Source organism: Punica granatum, chromosome 3 (assembly GCF_007655135.1).
Source record: "Punica granatum isolate Tunisia-2019 chromosome 3, ASM765513v2, whole genome shotgun sequence".
NCBI lineage: Eukaryota > Viridiplantae > Streptophyta > Magnoliopsida > Myrtales > Lythraceae > Punica > Punica granatum.
In genome coordinates, this window is record NC_045129.1 from 37,483,979 (window position 1) to 37,503,712 (window position 19,734).

At 38.0% G+C, this 19,734-nt stretch overlaps 1 protein-coding gene across 1 annotated transcript; it reads left to right on the top strand.

Moving 5' to 3' along the window:
- The first annotated feature begins 2,209 nt into the window (after positions 1 to 2,209).
- LOC116200611 lies at positions 2,210 to 5,339 on the top strand. Its single transcript, XM_031531443.1, has 7 exons — positions 2,210 to 2,266; positions 2,469 to 2,560; positions 3,487 to 3,564; positions 3,731 to 3,814; positions 4,175 to 4,526; positions 4,618 to 4,764; positions 4,957 to 5,339. Exons 1-7 carry the CDS (start codon positions 2,210 to 2,212, stop codon positions 5,170 to 5,172), a joined length of 1,026 nt encoding a protein of 341 aa, XP_031387303.1. The 3' UTR covers positions 5,173 to 5,339.
- Positions 5,340 to 19,734: the final 14,395 nt, after the last annotated feature.

Here is a 19,734-nt window from a genome sequence, read left to right on the forward strand (position 1 = left end):
AAAATGGTAATAAAAGTTAGCCTCATCGAGAGAAGTTTTAGTATTTTGTAAAAACGTTTGAATCTTATAAATGGAGAAAATCGTTTTTGGTTTGGAGAGTTTTACATCTTAATAGACCAATCTGATTCGAATTGAATTAATCAGGATCTATTAGACTTCTGAATACAAATGTATACGCTGGGAAAAAAAATTCATAATCATTATTTTTTTCTTTTTCTCCTATCTAATAATAAATTCTCACATATAATTTTTCATCAATTCAACAATATAATCATTACTTTTTTTTTATCTATTTCTCCTATTTAATAATAAATTCTCACACATCTATTTTCTTAACCATCATTATAACCTTACTTAAATATATACATTAATATTTGGAATGGGATTGAGTAAAAATCCACTCCATTACCAAACGCCACCTTAATATTTATGTTGTCTACCCGACCTTGTATGATTGTACATTAACTATATAATAGGAGTCAAACAAGTTTCCAGTTTGATTTTTTAAATGGATTACATGTGCCCTTTATTTATATTTATATTGTCTTGTATTGTATTTACGAACCTCCATTGTAATAAAAAGATTGAGTAAATTAATAATTTACGCGTAAAATGGATAGTACATACTATCCATTTGATTTTGTATTTAATTAACATAGATTAGATTATCAATAAGCAACTTTATTTATTGTCTGTCCTCACATTGAACTAATTGCTTGACATCTTCATAGACCAATAATTCTAAGACATCACTTGGGAGTGCAGTCGGACCTTCTATAAACACTTCGCCTTCGCTTCGTAAGTAGAAGCAACGTTTAGTAAGAAATTTTTACAAGATTGATCATTGGTTTGATGAATTGAGTCTTGCAATTACAAACATGAATTCTTTCAATAAATTAATTGGTGAATTATGAAAATTACTTCTACTTATTAATTTGTATTTCAAATATTATTTAATCATCTAATTTTAGTTTCAACGTACGGTTTTAATTTAATGTCTCTTAAACAATTTGGCATAATCCCAGATTCACAATATAAAATACTTCTAGTTATTTTTTCTTCACCAAATCAATATATGCTTTTGTCTTCTAGGATGTTTATCTGTTTGGTTCTAACTATGTATCTAATTATGAAATTATTTGGTTGACTATGAAATTATGTTAATGATACCTAATTATGAAATTAACTGGTTGATACTTTTCTATACGTGCTCACTTCGATGCTCGACGACGTGGATCTCTTCTGCTTCAATCGAAGAGAAATAGATAAGGAAAATAATCGACTATAAGAGGCGGACTTATTGTTCCAGAGTCACTCAAAACAATAGACCCACTATTTTCACACGTGAAATGCAATGTTGCGTATCAATCAACGGTACCACGCATGTTAATCATTGATATAAGGATCCCTACACGTAAGAGTCCTCAGACTATCGTGCACTAAATTATTGGTCCAAGTACACGTCCCCACATGTATGTGGTGGAGTCGAGGCCAGTTATCTGCCGTCCTCTTCCCCCTGACATTTAATGTGCCAGCCACATGTTTTCAGCGTTTTGAGTGTACAAGTTGAAAGAGTGCTGTCGGTTAGCGACGTATCAGGCCACCAAGACATTATCCAAAAAATATCAAGAATTGTGGTGCAAAATATAAAATGAACCCACTTGCATCTCTCCCTCTTTTAGACATGCATAAAGAATTCAAATTTTGGGGTCAATTGGAGAATAATATACCACAAATCTCTCTCTTCATGTCAATTACACTTTTTTTCTTCTCCAAATCATTTTTTTTTCCCGTAGTGAGAGAATGTCCCACGATTCTCTCCTAATTCAACTCGTACATTCTATGGATAAGTATCATTTTTTTTCTCCTACTATACATTAATTTCAAGGCCAATTCTACCTCCATGGTGGAACGCAATTTTTTCCAATCCTTTTATTTTGAAAGGTATATATTCGCTCATAGAATTTTCAATTTCATCTCAAATCTATCGGACCACATATATAGTAAAATAAATTAGGTGGGCCAGTTTGCGATTAAAAAAAATGGAGATGACATGGACATACATGATGACGTGTCGATGATGTTGACTAATTTATAGACTGGTTTAGATTTAAAAACCGGTTTATACGGGTCGATTTACTTTGGTAACATTCGGTTTAATAGAACCGATTTACGATTTAATACGATCAGCTCATACAATCGATTTAATATGACCACCGACAAGGCTAGTGGCAGCGGCCACTGGCTTTCGCCCATAGATCGTTCGGTTTACTTTTGCAACATTAATCTCGATTTTTTATTCAATCGATTGGTGCATATGACAAGTTTAATCATTTTGAAGGTCAGTCCGCCGCCAAGGCTAGCTGCAGCGCGACGGCCACTCTGTTTTGACCATGGATTGTTCGGCAAACATCTGCAACATCCGGGTTTTCATTTTGATTAACGAATTAGTCGATGGGTTAATCTAGTTTAACCGTTTTGATGCCAACGCCCAGGCTGCGAGCTTCATTTTGAAGTTCGATAACGAAGCCGATGATAACCGCAGTCTCCCGCTACCGAAGTATGACGAAGCAGACGATAACCGCATTCCTCACCAAAGTCGTCCTTCCATCCCTCTCAGTTTCTTTTTTTTTTTTTCACGGTAAAATTGTAATTTCAATAATAAATTCCGCAAATTGAGGAATTATAACTACCCATAAATAAATTGAGTTTTTTTTGGGTCGAATCTCAACTTCCAATAACAAATTGCACTAATAAAACGATTTTAACTTCCCATAATTAAAATGGGAACTGACATCCCTAAAATTATGGGATAACCTCAATCGGTTATTCGGATTGCCATTTTTGAAAATAATAACCGTAATCTTTTCGCTACTAATGTTGGTTAAGGCTTATCAAGTAAATGGTCCGAACCAATATATAAAGTGGTTATTATTTTGCAGAGTCATATGTTTGCTCGAAACAATACATTAGTTAGGGTAAATGAAATACGAAACAATCCATAAATTGGTTATTGTTTTGTAGAGTCACATATGTGCTCGATCCAACCAACTGCTTAGGTCGAACCAACTACGAAACAGATACTGGAATGCTCTGTTGTTATTTTATATTATAATTATAAAGTTAAAGGCCATTGATAGATGTTGTAATTGGGATGTATTAGATGTAATATTTCGTATAGTCATATCTATAATGAATATCTTCTAATTATATTAAGTGTTAAGAAATTTGGAAGGAGTATGTAACATAGTAGACATTTACATATTAGTGGTCTGACTTTTATTGGTTGAAAGCAGCATAACGCAAAGATAGTACCTTCTTTTAGTAATAAGTTTGAGTCGACATTCACGTTGGGCAGAGCGAAATGTGTCTTAAATTGTGATTCTCAAAAGTATTTAGATTTCATTTTTCCGCTTAAAAATATCGCGGCAGTTTGAAATCCTTGGTCACCGGTGCTGAAGCTCTTCTTCCAGGGTGAGATTCCAGTGGATCCTTCAACGATCTCAGCCAAACATTCTGCCCTACTTCATCTAGTCTCTCGCATTCGGTTTCCCAGGGCTTTTGGTAAGTTTTTCTTCCCATCGTAACCCAAAATTATGTTCATCCCAGATTGAGTCAGCGACAGTCGAGAGATTGATTCGATTTATTGTAAATTCTTGAGGTGTTCGACGAAAATGTTAAAACGTTTAACGAGTTCCTTTGGTAATGTTTCCAACATCGCACCCATTAGGTTGACATGGCTTCCAAGAGGAAAGATCCCCCTAATAGTTCAGACGGAGGTCCCAGGAAGAAACAGGAGCAATCCACTTCTGAGGTACTGTCTGATGTTGTTTTTGAATTCATAAGTATAATCAAATCATGATTTTCTGCTTGTAGAGGAGAACTAATCCATGAACCTCTGCTTTTTGTGGAATTTCAATGAACATGATGAATTCTATGTTTTGTGTGATATGGAGATTGTGTTCAACCTCATGAAAGAATTTGATAAAGAAAAGAAGAAAGTGGTTGAAGAACTTGGATTTGGCTGCCTCCTCAAGTATAAATTGCGAAGATCGCAGGGGGGTATGGCTTTCTGGATGATCGGGAAGTTTGACATTTGTAAGCGTGCATTCATTATAGAAGGTATGGAATTGATGTTTAATCATAAAATGATGGAGAACCTCCTTGGTTTTAGAGATGGAGAGGTGGAAGTGGACACTGAAGCCCTGGAGGAAGATGTCACAGCAGATGAGAAGTTGAATTCCCACTGTGAAATGACTTACGTGGAGATGTCAAGAAGGCTGAAGTCGTTGAAGCATGATGATAAAAAATTCAGGGAGGTGTTTGTCCTCTTTGTGATGACAGCTTTGCTTGCCCCTAATGACAACGATAAACCAAAGAGAACATGGCTGAGAGTCATTGAGGACATCAGTCTCATCCCACGGATGAACTGGGCCAAATTTGCATTTGACAGGATCATATGCAGTGTGATGGGGGTGAAGGAAGGGAAGTCTAAAGCCTTTAAGGGATTGGCAACTGTCTTGTCGGTAATTTTCCTTTATACTGCTGATGTAAAATATTGCGGAGGTTTTTCACCTATTTTGTTGCTCAGTATAATTTTGACACTTGTTCACGCAGTTACTTGTTTGCGAGTACTCAACTTGGATTGAAGGCGTGGAGTTCAGAACAAAGGACCTGCCCCTAATTTCTCGATGGGATGACCAAATGATGCTGAAGATGCACAAGATAATAGTGGATAAGTTTGGTGGCTACCACACAGATAATGTAAGTGAGCTCTGTGATGTAATTAAGTTGTTCCTCATGTTCATTTTTGTTTGTACAGATCATCAGTAATATATGGTATGGATTATTCGAATTAACACTGTGTTGATGTGATTTTGAGTATGCAGAGCTCTTATGTTTTGTTTGGATCCCCAGGATCCCCAGATACTGATTCTATGATAGCTTATATGACAGCTAATGGCAAAACTAAAGAGTGAGATGTTAAAAGTACCAGTCATTGAAGTTGTATCTGCACGTGATGATAGTTGGATGTTGAAGATGGAGGCATGCATAAATCAACAGGAAGCTGCCATTGAAGCCCTGCGTGCAGAAAACAAGCGAATACTTGATGCTCTCGACAGCATTAAGAAGGAGCTCCATACTGTTGGAGAAAAAGTGGGAAGTGTGTGAGGACAATTGTCCCACACTGGTCAAAGAAAGAAAAATTGGGCAGTTAATATAAGATAAATGCCCAATTACCTTAAAGTTAAGGTTTTGGGTTGCATATGGGCTCAAATTTGAAATATGCCATTTTATTTAAAAATTTATCCAACTGGTATCAGAGCCTATTGTTACAATCTTGGGCGTGTAGGGCGCCTTCGTGTCATGAAGTGCGCGTATGCATGGATCCGTAGGCTTGAGTGTAAGCGTAACTTGCGCCTCGAGCAGGCACCCGTTGTGTTCGATGTTGGGACTTCGAAGTGAGGGCGGGTGTGATTAAGTCGTGTGGTCCCGTCGATTAGTTAAGGTCACGTGGTTCGTGTAAGACGATACGATACCACGAGAGAGCGGGATGTTGGAGAAAAAGTGGGAAGTGTGTGAGGACAATTATCTCACACCGATCAAAGAAAGAAAAATTGGGTAGTTAATATAAGACAAAGGCCCAGTAACTCATAAACTTAAGCTTTTGAGTTGCATATGAGCTCAAATTTGAAATAGACCCATTTTATTTAAAAATCTATCCAACACATACGTTGTCCGTCTCCGGTTACTCTGTTGAGAGAGGAAGTAAAAGGTTTCTGAACCTATTAAGGTGCCAGATGTGGAAGATTCTGAACCCCGGCCAAAAGATAAAGAAGACACAGTGTCATCGACTATGCAGCATATAGAAGAGCAACTGACTGAGGGCTACTCCAAAGGAGGGACAATGACAGAGCCTCCCTCTACAGAAGAGCAAGCGAAAGAGCTCTATCTGATAATAGAGGAGAATGAAGATGAACATCTTGCAAATGAAAATGTGAAAGAGGAAAATCTAATATCAGAGGATAAGGCGGAGCACGACTCAAAAGAAGATGAGTTGACAGACGGGGTGTCGAAAGAAGACACGACTGCAGAGCGTGAGTCTGAGAAGTGCAGGAGACAGAGCACATGACTATAGAAGATAAGACTGAAGGTGAACAGCTTATAGATGAAAAATTGAAAGCTGAGCATCCGACAGAGCACAATTCTAATGATGAACAGCCCGGTGACATTTAACCTCCCATTGATTTGAGTAGGGAACCAAGCCGGGAGAATGTGAAAACGGAAGAACTCCCTGAGACACCACTGTCTAAAATCAGAGACATCCTAAAGAACTTTGATGAGTTGGATAAGAAATTGCGTGCTCTGTGTTTCTATCAAACTCTGGATAATCAGACAAATGCATTTTACCGAAACAGGGAAATTTCGATGGACAGAAGGGATGTTAGCACGCTTTATATTGGAAAGGAAATATCTAATGGCATTATCGACACCATTATTGCGGACCTGACAGAGAAGCACTTACAGTATGGTGAAAATCTTTTCTTCACTACTAGGCTACAATGTTCTGGAAGCAGCATAAGTTGTCACTTATTCAATCGTGTTCCCTGAGATTCCATAGTTTTATCGGTAGTTGCTTGATTGTATGATATGTTTTTCCTGATAGCATCTTACGTTGTCTGGAATATCCTGAGATGCATCAACCTATTTTCAGTAAGGCCATAGAGATGTTTTTGCCTAAGGATGTTTCAAGATGTCGCAGGGTAACCCAACCTACTGTTTACATAAGATTTCCTATATTTTTTTACTATGACATGTAATTGTTGTGTTTGTTTCGGGTAGATCTACTTTCCCATACACCACAGGGATCCAAATCATTGGACACTGGGTGTTATTGATTTTGAAAGTCGGAAATGTATGCATCTGGACTCGATGCGCAGTGCCAGACACAAGGACCTTACGCCAAAATGCCTGAACTTCCTAATCTTCCGCGGAGGGGAAGGAGGCGGCGGTCTTCTTCATACATGATGCCCTTGTTTTTTTTGTGTCTGCCATCATCGTTGCTTGCTATTGAGGCAAACTATGTAATGAAACGGGGGGTTTCAATGGAATCTATGAAGCGCGCTCCGTATATATTTATACGAAAACGTGTATGCTCCTTCGCCAAATGAACTGTCCCTTATTTTTCTCTTCCGAAAGGATATGATCTTGTCTGCTCGTTAGTCATTGCGACTGTTGGAAACATACAACCCTAAAACCATCTAAATAATGCCATAGATGGGTCCAGGCCAATGTACATGTTAGTTCGGGTCGATATATGCAATCAATAGTAATTAAAGACCCGTAATAACTGTTCCCACCATTTTCATTTATGTTGGAAAACCATTGCGACCAGGAAATGAGGAGTCACCAACCAATGGTGGAGTCCCTTATGTTAGTTTGATTGATTTTACCCCTATAAATGTCGTAGTTTCTCCTTCTCAAGTCATACCGAGGTCTATTTAAATCATCAGTTACAGAAAGAGAGGAACAACATGGAGGGACCAAACGATCTTCTACAACTGCTCGATGTCTATATCTCAAAGTCCTGTGAGGTTAAAGGCAACAAAACACTTGTGAATAACATGAACATTTGCACTTTAAAAGCAGTGCTCAACGTAACACCGTGTAAGACGTGGCTGACCCTTCTAATGTGTTTTCTCGTTCCATGTATTTGATCACGTACATGTCGCAGTCATATCTAAAATAAAATGCAGGTATATTACTAGAGAGCCGGACATTTTCTTTTGAAGCATCAATTTCACAATAAAAGTAATACATACTCGTTTGGTTGAGGCTCGGTTAGACGAAATACTATTGTGAACAAGTTTGCACCACAAAATGGTGCCTCCAATTTCGGATGTTTCCTCATAAATAAGTTTGCCTTCTCTAACTGAAAAAAGCATTAACAGGTATATGTCATCGAATGTTTATGATTTTCTCTCATACACCAAGAACATAAAAATAACTTGCTATTTCTGACACCATAACTCTCAATTCAGAACGGCGTTTGACAGTTGAAAGAATTGAGTCCAATATAAAGACTTTTTTCTCCACACGGTCAATCACAATGACAAACCAGTGCTTGCACGGTTCTGCTTGGTGAACGATAAAGTAAACTTAAAAGTAAAAAAAATAAAATTATTAGAGTGAGTAACAAGAAAAAAATTAATAGCAATAATAATAAATGAGAAGTATAGCAGTGAAACTGGTCAATGGCTTCGCCATCATCGAATATGCAACATTCGTACACGCAATTTTCCAGATATTTGGTCGTCTTGTCCAGTTTCACCTCATTAATTGAAAGATCAACCTGCCTCAACAAAACCTGGAACTGTGTGAATAGCAACAAGTTTCGAGCACTTGTATCTTGAACTCAAGATTCTTAAACAACAGGTAAATGTTAAGGACCTGTACAATTTCATAAGACAGTAACAATGAATTAATGAAATGTAAAGCATTGATGATATTTAAGGAAAATTGAATACCAAATCATGTAAACTATTGATGATATTTAAGGAAAATTGAATACCAAATCATCTAGCATTCAGCCTGGCAGGAGACAAGTTAACCGGTCATTGGTAGCGCAAAAATTGCTAGAATAACGTAAGCATACAATCCAGCAGTATTTCTCCTGTAGCATTATCTTGACCATAAGCACGTCTTTCCGATCCATCCTCCTATAATACGGATACAGATCGCGCTTGGGGTTTATAATGACAGGGTCGTCTATCCTCCGTTCATCAAAGAACTGTAAAAACCATTTGGATCAATAGTAAACAATAATTATAGAGTCATAAAATCCTGACTTACCGCTTCATCGTCGCTGGCGATTTCAATTTCTTTGGACTCCCCAGGCTTCGCAGCCTTATTGTCCTTCAAGGCTTTCTCATCCTTTTCAATCTTCACAGGTTCCTTAGGTATCTCAACCTTGTCCGCCTTGTCAACCGTCTCAACCTTGACAGCTTTGTCATGTTTCTCAACTCTCTCAGCCTTCTTAGCCTTCTCAACCGTCTCTACCTTGAAATCTTTTTCAACTCTCTCAGCCTTCGTAGCCTTCTCAACTTTCTCAACACTGATCTTGTGTTGAACAATGACATTCATTATGAAAAACATTTGTGTAAGCGAAAATTGAAATCTCGATTGTAAATGGACTATCTTCTACCATGGTCATCGTAAGATCAGCACCTTTCCTAGGCATCCCACCAATCACCTTCCCAGAACGGGGCTTCTCAGAAGAGTGGTAATCCCGCAACTGCATTTGGAAATCATAAATCTTTAATATTCACTAGAAACTGCAATGCTCGACTTACTGGTGTCTGTTCTCCTACCCGTTCTTTCACTCTCCTGGCATATTTTGGAATTGAACCCTCCTCATGATCATCTGAATCGATGAAATCTTCAGGGTTGCCATCTAGAGACAAAGTGGGAGACCTGTCATGTGCGGTGCTAGCTGGAGACTTCTGATCGACGATGCTAGCGGGGCTCATTAAATTGAACAACTGACTGAGCAAAGTCAGCATCAAAGCCAGTGACATCTCCAGAGCCGTCACACGGCTCTGTAGGGTTGCATCTAAGTTATTAGAACTCGGAGAAATAGTGCTTGTCTGCAAGATAAATGACTCCATTATTGCATAATAGGAAAGCGGAGGGAAGGAAAACAAATGTTCAATTGACCGGACAAAAAATTCGTCTCACCCCAGAAGCCTGTATACTCAGCGGAGGCCGGTTGAGGAAACCCCCATTTCCCGTCGGAGAAGAAGAGATAGACTTTCTCAATCTCTTTCCAGCCATTGCTGCGGTGACATGGAGATACATAGTGCATAGGCGAGGTCGGTACTGTAAAAGATAAGACAGATATAAGGCAAGCAATGGATATCTATTTATGTATGCTCGAACCAATAAACGAGATAGTCTAGACCAACAAACGCACAAGAATCGGTCAATGGATATCTATTGTTTTCAGGTCGACCCAACAAGCAAGACCGATCGAACCAATCTATGCCTGAGAAGCAAGCAATATCAATAAAATCACACACATCACCAAAAACTCATAATCACATGCGTATAAAACAAAATTGCATGCATTTCACGTTATCTCAAATGAATTTAAACATATATAAATGTGAAGAAAATAATAGTCGGAAATGGAGATACAAAAACGAAAATGAAGCAAAATTACATGCATCCGAAAAAGACCTATGAAGAACACATGTAAAAACTGCTCATGCTACAGCCTCTAGAAAGGAGATAATAAAACGAAGAACTAGCCAATCAAACTAACAGTCAGCCAGAAATGAAGAAACAATATTGTTTGCAAGTACAAAAGGAAAAATAAAACCCTAAACAACAAAGCAGCTCAAAGTCTAACGAAGGACAGGGACTTGAGTGAAGGCTACTCAAAGCAGCTATGAAATGGAGATAATAAACCATAAATGAAGCCAGAACATACCTCCAATGGCCTTAACCTCCAGAAACAAAGAAATGAGAGTGCCGGCAATACAACCGAACCCTAAAACAGTAGAAACTTTGGGTATGCTTGGATCTGAAAACGAGAAAGGTTATAGTTTCGAATCGTGGGAGGGGAAGTTGTTTCGAAATGGCTGTGCTTTTAGGAAACAAAAACTGGTAAATGAATCTAAGAGAAACTACCCAGGAAAATAGATATATTGGGATGACTCAATATGGTAATTAGCAGGATCTGAATATAAATCAATCCCGCCCGACTCAAACATGGGAGGGGAAGTTGTTGCGAGATGGGCGTGATTATAGGGAACAATGCTGGAAAATAAATCTCAGAGAATTATCATAAGAATAAAATGCGGTTTGCCCCCCGACCTTTGGACTCAGTTGCACTACGCCTCCCGACCTTTGAAAATTTGCAACTTGCATCCTCACCTATTTAAAAAAAAGTATGGTGCACCCTAAATGTACTTTCCGGCCACTTTTCCGGACAAGCCAAGTCACATGCATGTCATGTGAGAACTACATTTATCAATTGAAAACACAAAAGAAAAGGAAAACTCATAGACGTCCGTGAGCTGAAGGTTCTCCACCCGACCAGAACTCAACCAGCTTGGCGATTCAAATCCACTCGACTTAGCTTGGTAGTGTCTGCTCAAACCTGCGAGATCTTTCCCTTCTCTGATATTGTTTTCTTCAACATCCATTAGGCCGAACATCTAATAAGCAGTTCAAATGTAAATTAGCAGTTTAATTTTCCACACTTAACAACATTCACATTACTTGTGCTAGAATCATAGCCATGCTTTAGCCTTTGTATCTAAGCTACAACATCTATAGATCAACGCAATATTTTGGGTCTGTTGCAAGATTCATTTATGAATGGAACGAATAAACTGGGTCTGGAACAGTGTACCTGCATGCTTCAGGCAATTCTTCCTGGTCAGATAGGTCCGTAGCTATGACATACAAAGTGTCCCTCCAATTAGCTGCGGTGCACTGAACAAGTCGAAGTTGGACATGTAAAGAACTTTCTTGGTTCGATCCTGAGTGTAAAATGCTTTGTTCAGCTCAGTGTCTTGCTCGTGAAACGAGCAAACCCCCTCAAGCATCTCATCCAATAGACTTTCCGGGATTGCCGAGCGGGCTCCATGCCCTGCAAGTTTATGACTGGTATGTTGTGAAGAAATTCATCGGTTGTCGGTTCTGTATCACGATCCATGAAGCCAATCCAAGTTCGGTTGAAGATGAGCAGGACCCTTTCCACACCGGAGTCTACAAGCCCCTTCACGCCAACTTTTGACTCATCAAAGGCTCTCAGCTCTCTTGCCCTATCAAAGTCACCCCCATTTTCGAAGGAAATAACCATTTTCTTCCCCAACTCTAAACGCAAATTTCAACAAGAAAATGCTGGAAAATGCAATTCACTCGATTCTCAATCTCAAGGGTCAAACTTGCAAGAATAGTAAGGAAAGCTCTTCTTTTTTCTTTTTTTTCCTTTTTCTCTTTCCCTTTTGGGTGAATTAAGGAAAGCTCTTCAATCACGAGAGTTTCGAACGGTGACCTAACTTGATTCAGACTAATGGCCAACAGTGGGAATTGCACCCACCACAACATATTCTTATCCAGATAATAATTTTATGAAGAAATTTTATCCTTTTATTTTGACATGTGAGTGGCATGTACTCTTTTTTTGCTGGAATTTTTGATCGGAAATTGGTTGAGGGGGCATGTTGCTTATTTTCCGGTAAGGTTGGGAGGTGTTCTGCAAAAATTTGAAGGTCAGGGGACAAATCCAAACTCTCCTCGTAGGTTGGGGCCAAAGTGCATTTAACTCTTATCATAAATCTCGCCAAGTTTCAAGCAAATTAGGATATCTACTTACTAACGTGTGATAATTATGGAACCCATGTAATTTGCTTTGCATATATTATGTTTCCTTTATTTTAGGGAGAAAATTTAGGAAAGTGTATTCTGGGAAAAACTATCAATGGGAACTTAAAAAAAAATACATGGCCCCCGAAGACCATCAACAACAAAAAAAAAAAAGACATGGCCTCCGGTGACCATAAAAAAAGAGAAAAAAAAGAAGGACCTCCAACGACCATCAAGAAAATCACACAGAACAGCAGCACAGAGTGCAGCGACCTGAAACCCTATCATTTGTTTGAACTAAATCCTAGTTTATTTTGAACTAATCTGTTTCCGGTTTCTACCGAGAACATGTATATCGCATGATACGCCTCTGCTAACACTATGGTTTCTATATCATGATTCCTCAGGTTTTCAAAATTTAATACGTAGCAGATGATATAGCAATGAATGAAAATTAAAATATAAAAGATAAAATTATCGAGATGGACATGATTATTCAAAACCGATTGTCAGAAACAAGTACCGACCAAACATTGACGTGTCGCTCGAGTTGGATATCATCGTTCACAGACTCATTGTTGGAAGCCATTCTCGAACTCAAACGGCCTAAAGAAAAAAGAAAAGAAGATTGAGTTGGATATGATTGCTCAAAAGTGAATTGTCGGAAACAATCACCAATCTAACATTGACATGTTCCTGGAGTTGGATATCTTTGTTCAAAATCTCATCGTCGAAAGCCGTTGTCGGTTGCTTCCAACCAGCCAAAAACCAATTTGGGTTTAAAACCAATCATAATTGTAAACCAAATCATTCATATTTGTGAACCGAAAAAAATTAGTAAACCAGTTCAATTATAAGTGCTGCTGACGTGGTGGTTATATGGATGAGATGTTCATGTGATGTTGCCGAGTTGGTGATGTGGCGATGAAAGGTCATGTAGAGGAATATGATTGGTACAAGTGGCAAGTAGATTCGAAAACAGTGGTATACTATTGTGGGCAAAAGTTGTAAAATGAAAGTATAAATGACTACAAATATTATGGGCAAAATATGTAAATAATGGACGGATGAGATTTAAAATTGGTTTGATCTAATATTGAGATTTGTGTTCCACCATTGAACACGAATTAGCCTTGTTTGGTAGAGTCACTCTAATTTCAATTGATATTTATTATTGTTTTGTCCCTAAAACGAACATACAGTTATTGTCAATTATAGTATGATTTATAGTTATTTTAAATTTATAATTATTATATTTAATTATATTTTTCTATGCCACAATTTTTAAGTTTATACCTCCTTTCGATGTTTTAATTATTTGATGCGTCTATTATTACTTATCCGGCATAAATATTGTGTCCTTTTTAGGAAATGATTTTATTTGCAAGAGATGTATTAGGCGCAGTTTTTTAGATCTGTTTTATTGGAATTATCGTGCTTATGGAATATAATAGAAAATAATCATTTTTCTTGGACTTTTTTTTTATTGAATTAGTCTATTTAATTAATGTCATGTTGAAGAAATGATTTTTATGTTGTGTGCATTTATAGTTTGTTATTGGAAAATGAAAATTTCGAGCTTTACTTTAGGCTCTGAAAATCCCAAACCATTAATGGCCGATTTTTTCTTACTTCTTGTTTTCGGGTGGTTTTTCTTGGCTTGAAAATATCATCCTGGGAAAAAGATGGGGCCAAATAATATTTAAAAATAAACGATCCAACCCGATTAAGTTATCATTTTCTCACTTCTATTGACATTCGTCATTGCACCCATTCGCCATAGGGTCCTGGATCCGCCCCAGTTTGTAGGTACGTGCTATGGCCGGATCATTATTCGGGAATGGTGAATTCGTTGAACTATCACAAATGCTGGATCGGAAATTCTAAGTCAGCACGCAAGACGCAAGTACAGCAAAGTTATCGTATATGTTAGGAAACCGACCATGGAGACTGGCAAAATGACTAGCTCTTATCATTGATAATGTCGATAGATGGTTTTTTAACACAATTGATATGACGCAGTTGCAGAACAAAAAAAAAATTAGGGATCGAGAAATTTAATCTTAATATCTTCAATTGCTATTATTCTCTTTGTGTGAAAGCTTTGCTTTTCACCATATGAAATGAAAAACGCAATGAAGACGACGCTGAGGTTAATTTTCACTTGGTTTATGGTCGTCGACTAGGAGCAGACGACAAGGCATGAGCAGGTATGTTCGCTGGGACCAGCAGGTCTGCAGAGGCAGTTTTTTGGCATGCTGCTGGCTCCTAGTGATCCCAGAACGTCCAGGAAGCATTGGGTTCTCCCCTTGGCCCTGGCTTCGCACGGCTTCGGAAACGTCAGATCTTTCCGGCAGTACTTTATTACTCCTACATGCCCAGATCAAGGAAATACCCAGTCAACGACGAGTTTAACTCAGACTATCTATACGAGAAATAACATTACGACATCTCAACAACCAGTTAGAGAGCACAAGTACCCTGTGAAACCGAAAGGTCAACCGTGCTCAATAGGAGCAGGGCGACGAGGAGAGGTAGAAGCATGCACGGCTTCATGTTATCGATAACTTCTAACTTTACCCTGAAATGAGCAGTAAAATTTGCTCCTAATGCAGGGGTGGTTGTAAAGAGATTTGCACAAAATGAGAAGCTTATATATAAATCTAGGGCAGCAGAAATTAAATGGCGTATACGGAAATTGTAATATGTATCATACTAAATTTGTAGGCCATTATATTAATTTTAGGTAATTTGACTCTTAAGGCAAGTAAATATTCTGTCTAAATAAACAATATAACCCAAAAAAGGGAAAATATTTTTATTATGGAAAGATTTCCTTACCATTGTAACTTATGTACATAGCCTTCTATACCATACTTAGGACACCCCGGTTTAGATGTAGATATTGCTTTCCTTTTATTTATTGGACCTGGATGTATACATACCTATTGGATGAATGAAATAGAGTATCTTCTTTTGCCCCAATTCCGTTTTTAACATGGTATCAGAGCGGTGGTCTTGAGGCCAGTAGTCTCATCTCATTGCCGGCTAGTATAGCCGAGCTTCCATCTGCCAGCATTTCTTGCTGAGCATCATCCTTGACGCTTCTAATTTGTCCTCCAAATTCCTTGTTCTTTCACGTTTTTCTGAGTCATCATCATGTCGAAAGCCACAAACCAGAATACTTCGGGTAGAGGCATACCTCTCGTCTATGTCTTCACTCCCTCTGATGGTCCCGATACTCAACTTATTTCCTACAAACTCAATGGCATGAATTACAGTACTTGGTCTTAAGCAATGCAAACGGCACTTCAAGCTAAGAACAAACGCGATTTTATCGAAGGCAAAGTGACACATCCAGCAGAAGGAGAGCCTTACCATAAGCAGTGTGTAACCTGTAAATCAATGCTAGTCTCGTGGATATTCAATCACCCGGATGAAGAATTACATAACTCAGTTGCAGGGGCAAAGAATGCAAAAACGCTCTAGGACAATCTCAAAGAGCGATTTTCTCAGGATAATGAATCAAGAATTCATCAACTGAAGACCAATATTTGCCTACTCATACAAGAAAACAGGTCAGTCTCCGAGTATTATTCGAAATTGAAAAGTCTTTGGGATGAATTGGACTAATACCTTGATCTGCCGGCTTGTACTTGCAATGATGGACTCTAACTCACGGCTCATAAAGAAAAAGAGAAAGTGCATCAGTTCCTCATCGAGCTCAATCTCGAGTTTTCCACAACTCGTTCGCAAATTCTAAGCATGGATCCCTCACCGAATGCAAATAAAGACCACTCCATGGTTGCACATGATGAAACTTAGCGCCTTATCATCCAAGGCGAGGATTCCAACACTGAGGCGATCAGTTTTACGGCCAAAATCGGTACTGATACTGGCGGCAGTGCTAACCCTAATCTTGGCTCAAATAGAGGCAATTTCAAGCCTCGGAGTCGTCCTTTCTGCGAATTTTGTGGACGAAACGGCCATTATCGAGCCACCTGCTACCAACTCCATGGCTACCCAAGCTCCGAGAAGATAAACCAGAGGAACTCGAAGGGCAAACCATCAGTGCAGTCTCTGCCAGGAGGAAAAAGCTCGTAGTCGTCTTCCTTGCTTCCTTTGCAGTAGCATGGGGGAGGTTTCGGGCATCCCCAATCTGGAGGCCCGTTTTCAACTAGCCCATCACAGACACGATCGGCCCAGTTTAATCGTGGGCAATATAGCCCTAACCAAACTTCTCACCGGTCTTTTAATCAGAGCTCAGGAACTTACATTGCGGCCCAGGCCCATGCAGAGCAACCCTCAGATTTAAGTAAACTGGCCCATTTATCCGAGGCTCAATTACAATAGCTAGTCTCAATGGCCTCACGCGATGATGGTGAGGTTAATCGATTAAGTCGTGAGAATTGTGTGCCCATTACTTCAGAACTTGATTGGATTATTAATTCAAGAGCTTTATGACATATAACTGATAGTTTGAATAATCTTTTTGATGTCATTCCCATTAATAGTGGTCCAACTATTCATGTTCCGAATGGGACAACGAAAGCGACCTTTATGGGCAAGGTTTCATTTAGAGTCAATTTGGTTCTTCATAACGTTCTTTATGTGCCGAATTTTACTTGCAACTTAGTGTCCGTGGCTCAACTAGTTCGGAAACTTATGAGCCGTTTGGATTCAGAGTTAAAGTTACTTTGATTTTGATTTTGATTTTGATTGTGGAAAATGACAAATGAGATGTGATTATAAATTTGACTTGGGAAATGTGTGTTTTTGTTGTGTAGTGTGTTAAGTTAAAGTTAAAGTTAAAATATTTGAATTGGGAAATGTGTATTTTTGTTGTGTAGTGTGTTGAGTTAAAGTTAAAGTTAAAGTTAAAGTTAAAATCAGTTGTCTTTGAATCCAAACGGGGCATAATTGTAGTATACACTACATCTCTGATCTTTGTTTGATTCAGGACTGCATCTCGAGGAGTACGATTGGAATGGGTGAGCTTCATGGGGTGGTTTGGCTTTCACGACAAGTATCTTCATCAATTCATAGACTACGGACAATGAGAGCAGATAGTAAAGATATTTGGCACAAGCGATTGGGACATCCTTCTCCTCACATTCAGTTCAATGATAATTCTATTATTATGCATCGGTAAGATAATAATGCACTTTGTGACGTATGTTGCCGAGCAAAACAGACATGTTCCAGTTTTTCAATTATTTCAAATAAAGCTTCTTTCCCGTTTCAATTTGTTCATTGTGACATGTGGGGACCTTATAAGGTATCATCTATTTCCAGGCCATGGCAACGGTTGTCAGTGAGCTCTTATGGCTCCGTTCTCTTCTCAACTCTCTTCGTATTTATCATGCAGGTTCAATGCGTCTATTCTGTGATAATCAAGCGCTCCACATCGCCTCTAATCCAGTTTTCCATGAGCGCACCAAGTACAATGAAATAGATTGCCACTTCCTTAGGTAACATCTGCACTCTGGAGCTGTAGAAACAGCCTACGTGTCTACGCGCTTTTAATTGGCAGACATATTTACTAAGGCACTTGGGCTTGATCAATTCCTTTTTCTCCTCAGCAAGATGGGAATTCAGAATCCTCATTCTCTAACTTGATGGGGAGTATTATGGAAAGATTTATTTACCATTGTAACTTATGTACACACCCTTCTAAACCATACTTAGGACACTCTAGTTTAGACATAGATATTGCTTTCCTTTTATTTATTGGACCTGGATGTATACATACCTATTGGATGAATGAAACAGAGTATCTTCTTTTGCCCCAATTCCATTCTTGACAATTTTAAGGCAGAAACCCCGTTTGGATTTAAAGATACACATTTTTAAGTTTAACTTTAACTTTAACTCAATACACTACACAACAAAAATACATATTTCTCAATTCAAAAATTTTAACTTTAACTTTAACTCAACACATTATACAACAAAAACACACGTTTTCCAAGTCAAATTTATAATCACATCTCATTTGTCATTTTCCACAATCAAAATTAAAATCAAAATCAAAATAACTTTAACTCTGAATCCAAACAGCGCCCGATAAATTGTGATTTTAAAGTGGTATAGGCTATACTTTGGGATGTAGATAACAGTGTAGTGATTAGGAAAAGCAATGCTGCATAGGGATGCATAGGGATGTGTCCTGTCAAAATTTGGACTGTTTGTAATGCCTAAATCAATTAGAGGATGAAATTGGTTGTCGTCATAGATTAATGTTATGGTATAGGCACATTTAAGATGCAATCACTTTAAAATCCATGCATTGATTTCGGGAAAGATCCATTTGAAGAAAATTATATAACAAGAAAAGATAAATTAAAGATTGAGAATAGGTATTATTATAAGCAACTCAGAGGATTACGTAGAGTAGAATGGTCTATTTATAAACCGAACGGCACAACAAAATCCGAAATTAAATTCTGACCGTCTAACAATAGAACATTAGTTACCTCAATCATATTGTTAATTAAGGTAATTAATCTTAGAGAGAAGGGGAGGGTTTTTCCATACTTTCATGTTGATCTTCCGAATAATCATTTAATACCTAGTGGGACTACCCGTGCATTAGGTTTTTCATTGTATTAAATTTTGGACCTCCCTTATAAGCAAAAAAAAAATCAAATAAAACAAACTACATTTATTATGAACTAGAACAGTGCTCATATTCATTCATTGATAAAAAAGAACAAATCAATTGTTTCATACTTATCTAGTATTCAAATAAAATATATAAACTAGCCATATCAAAAGGTTATAAATTTGGTTTCCCGTATCCCTAAAATAAAGAAAACAACATAGATAGGCAGAAGTCCAAAAGCCTTCGAGAGGGGATGTTGGGTTCGTTACATGTCAGAGGCCCAAGAAAAAGAAAATAAAAGGAGACAACTCCAAGATGACCCATGGCCTAATAGAAGCCCAAGAAGCTAATGGTGCGTTTGGTTTCAGAGTTAAAGTAACTTTAATTTTGATTTTGATTTTGATTGTGGAAAAAGACAAATGAAATGGGATTATAAATTTGACTTGAGAAACGTGTATTTTTGTTGTGTAATGTATTGAGTTAAAATTAAAATTAAAATTTTTTACTTACGAAAAGTGTATTTTTGTTGTGTAGTGTATTAAGTTAAAGTTAAAGTTAAAGTTAAAATTTTTAACTTACAATCCAAAAAAGGCATAAATTATCGGCCCAGCAAAGAGTCTCTGAATCTCAAAAGCCATCCACGAGGACAAAAGACTGCGGCAATTGGCAAAGGGAGTTCCACGTGATTGACCTTTACTTGCGGGATATTTGAAACTCACCGAACGTATCTTGTGATCAACGAAAAATCTATG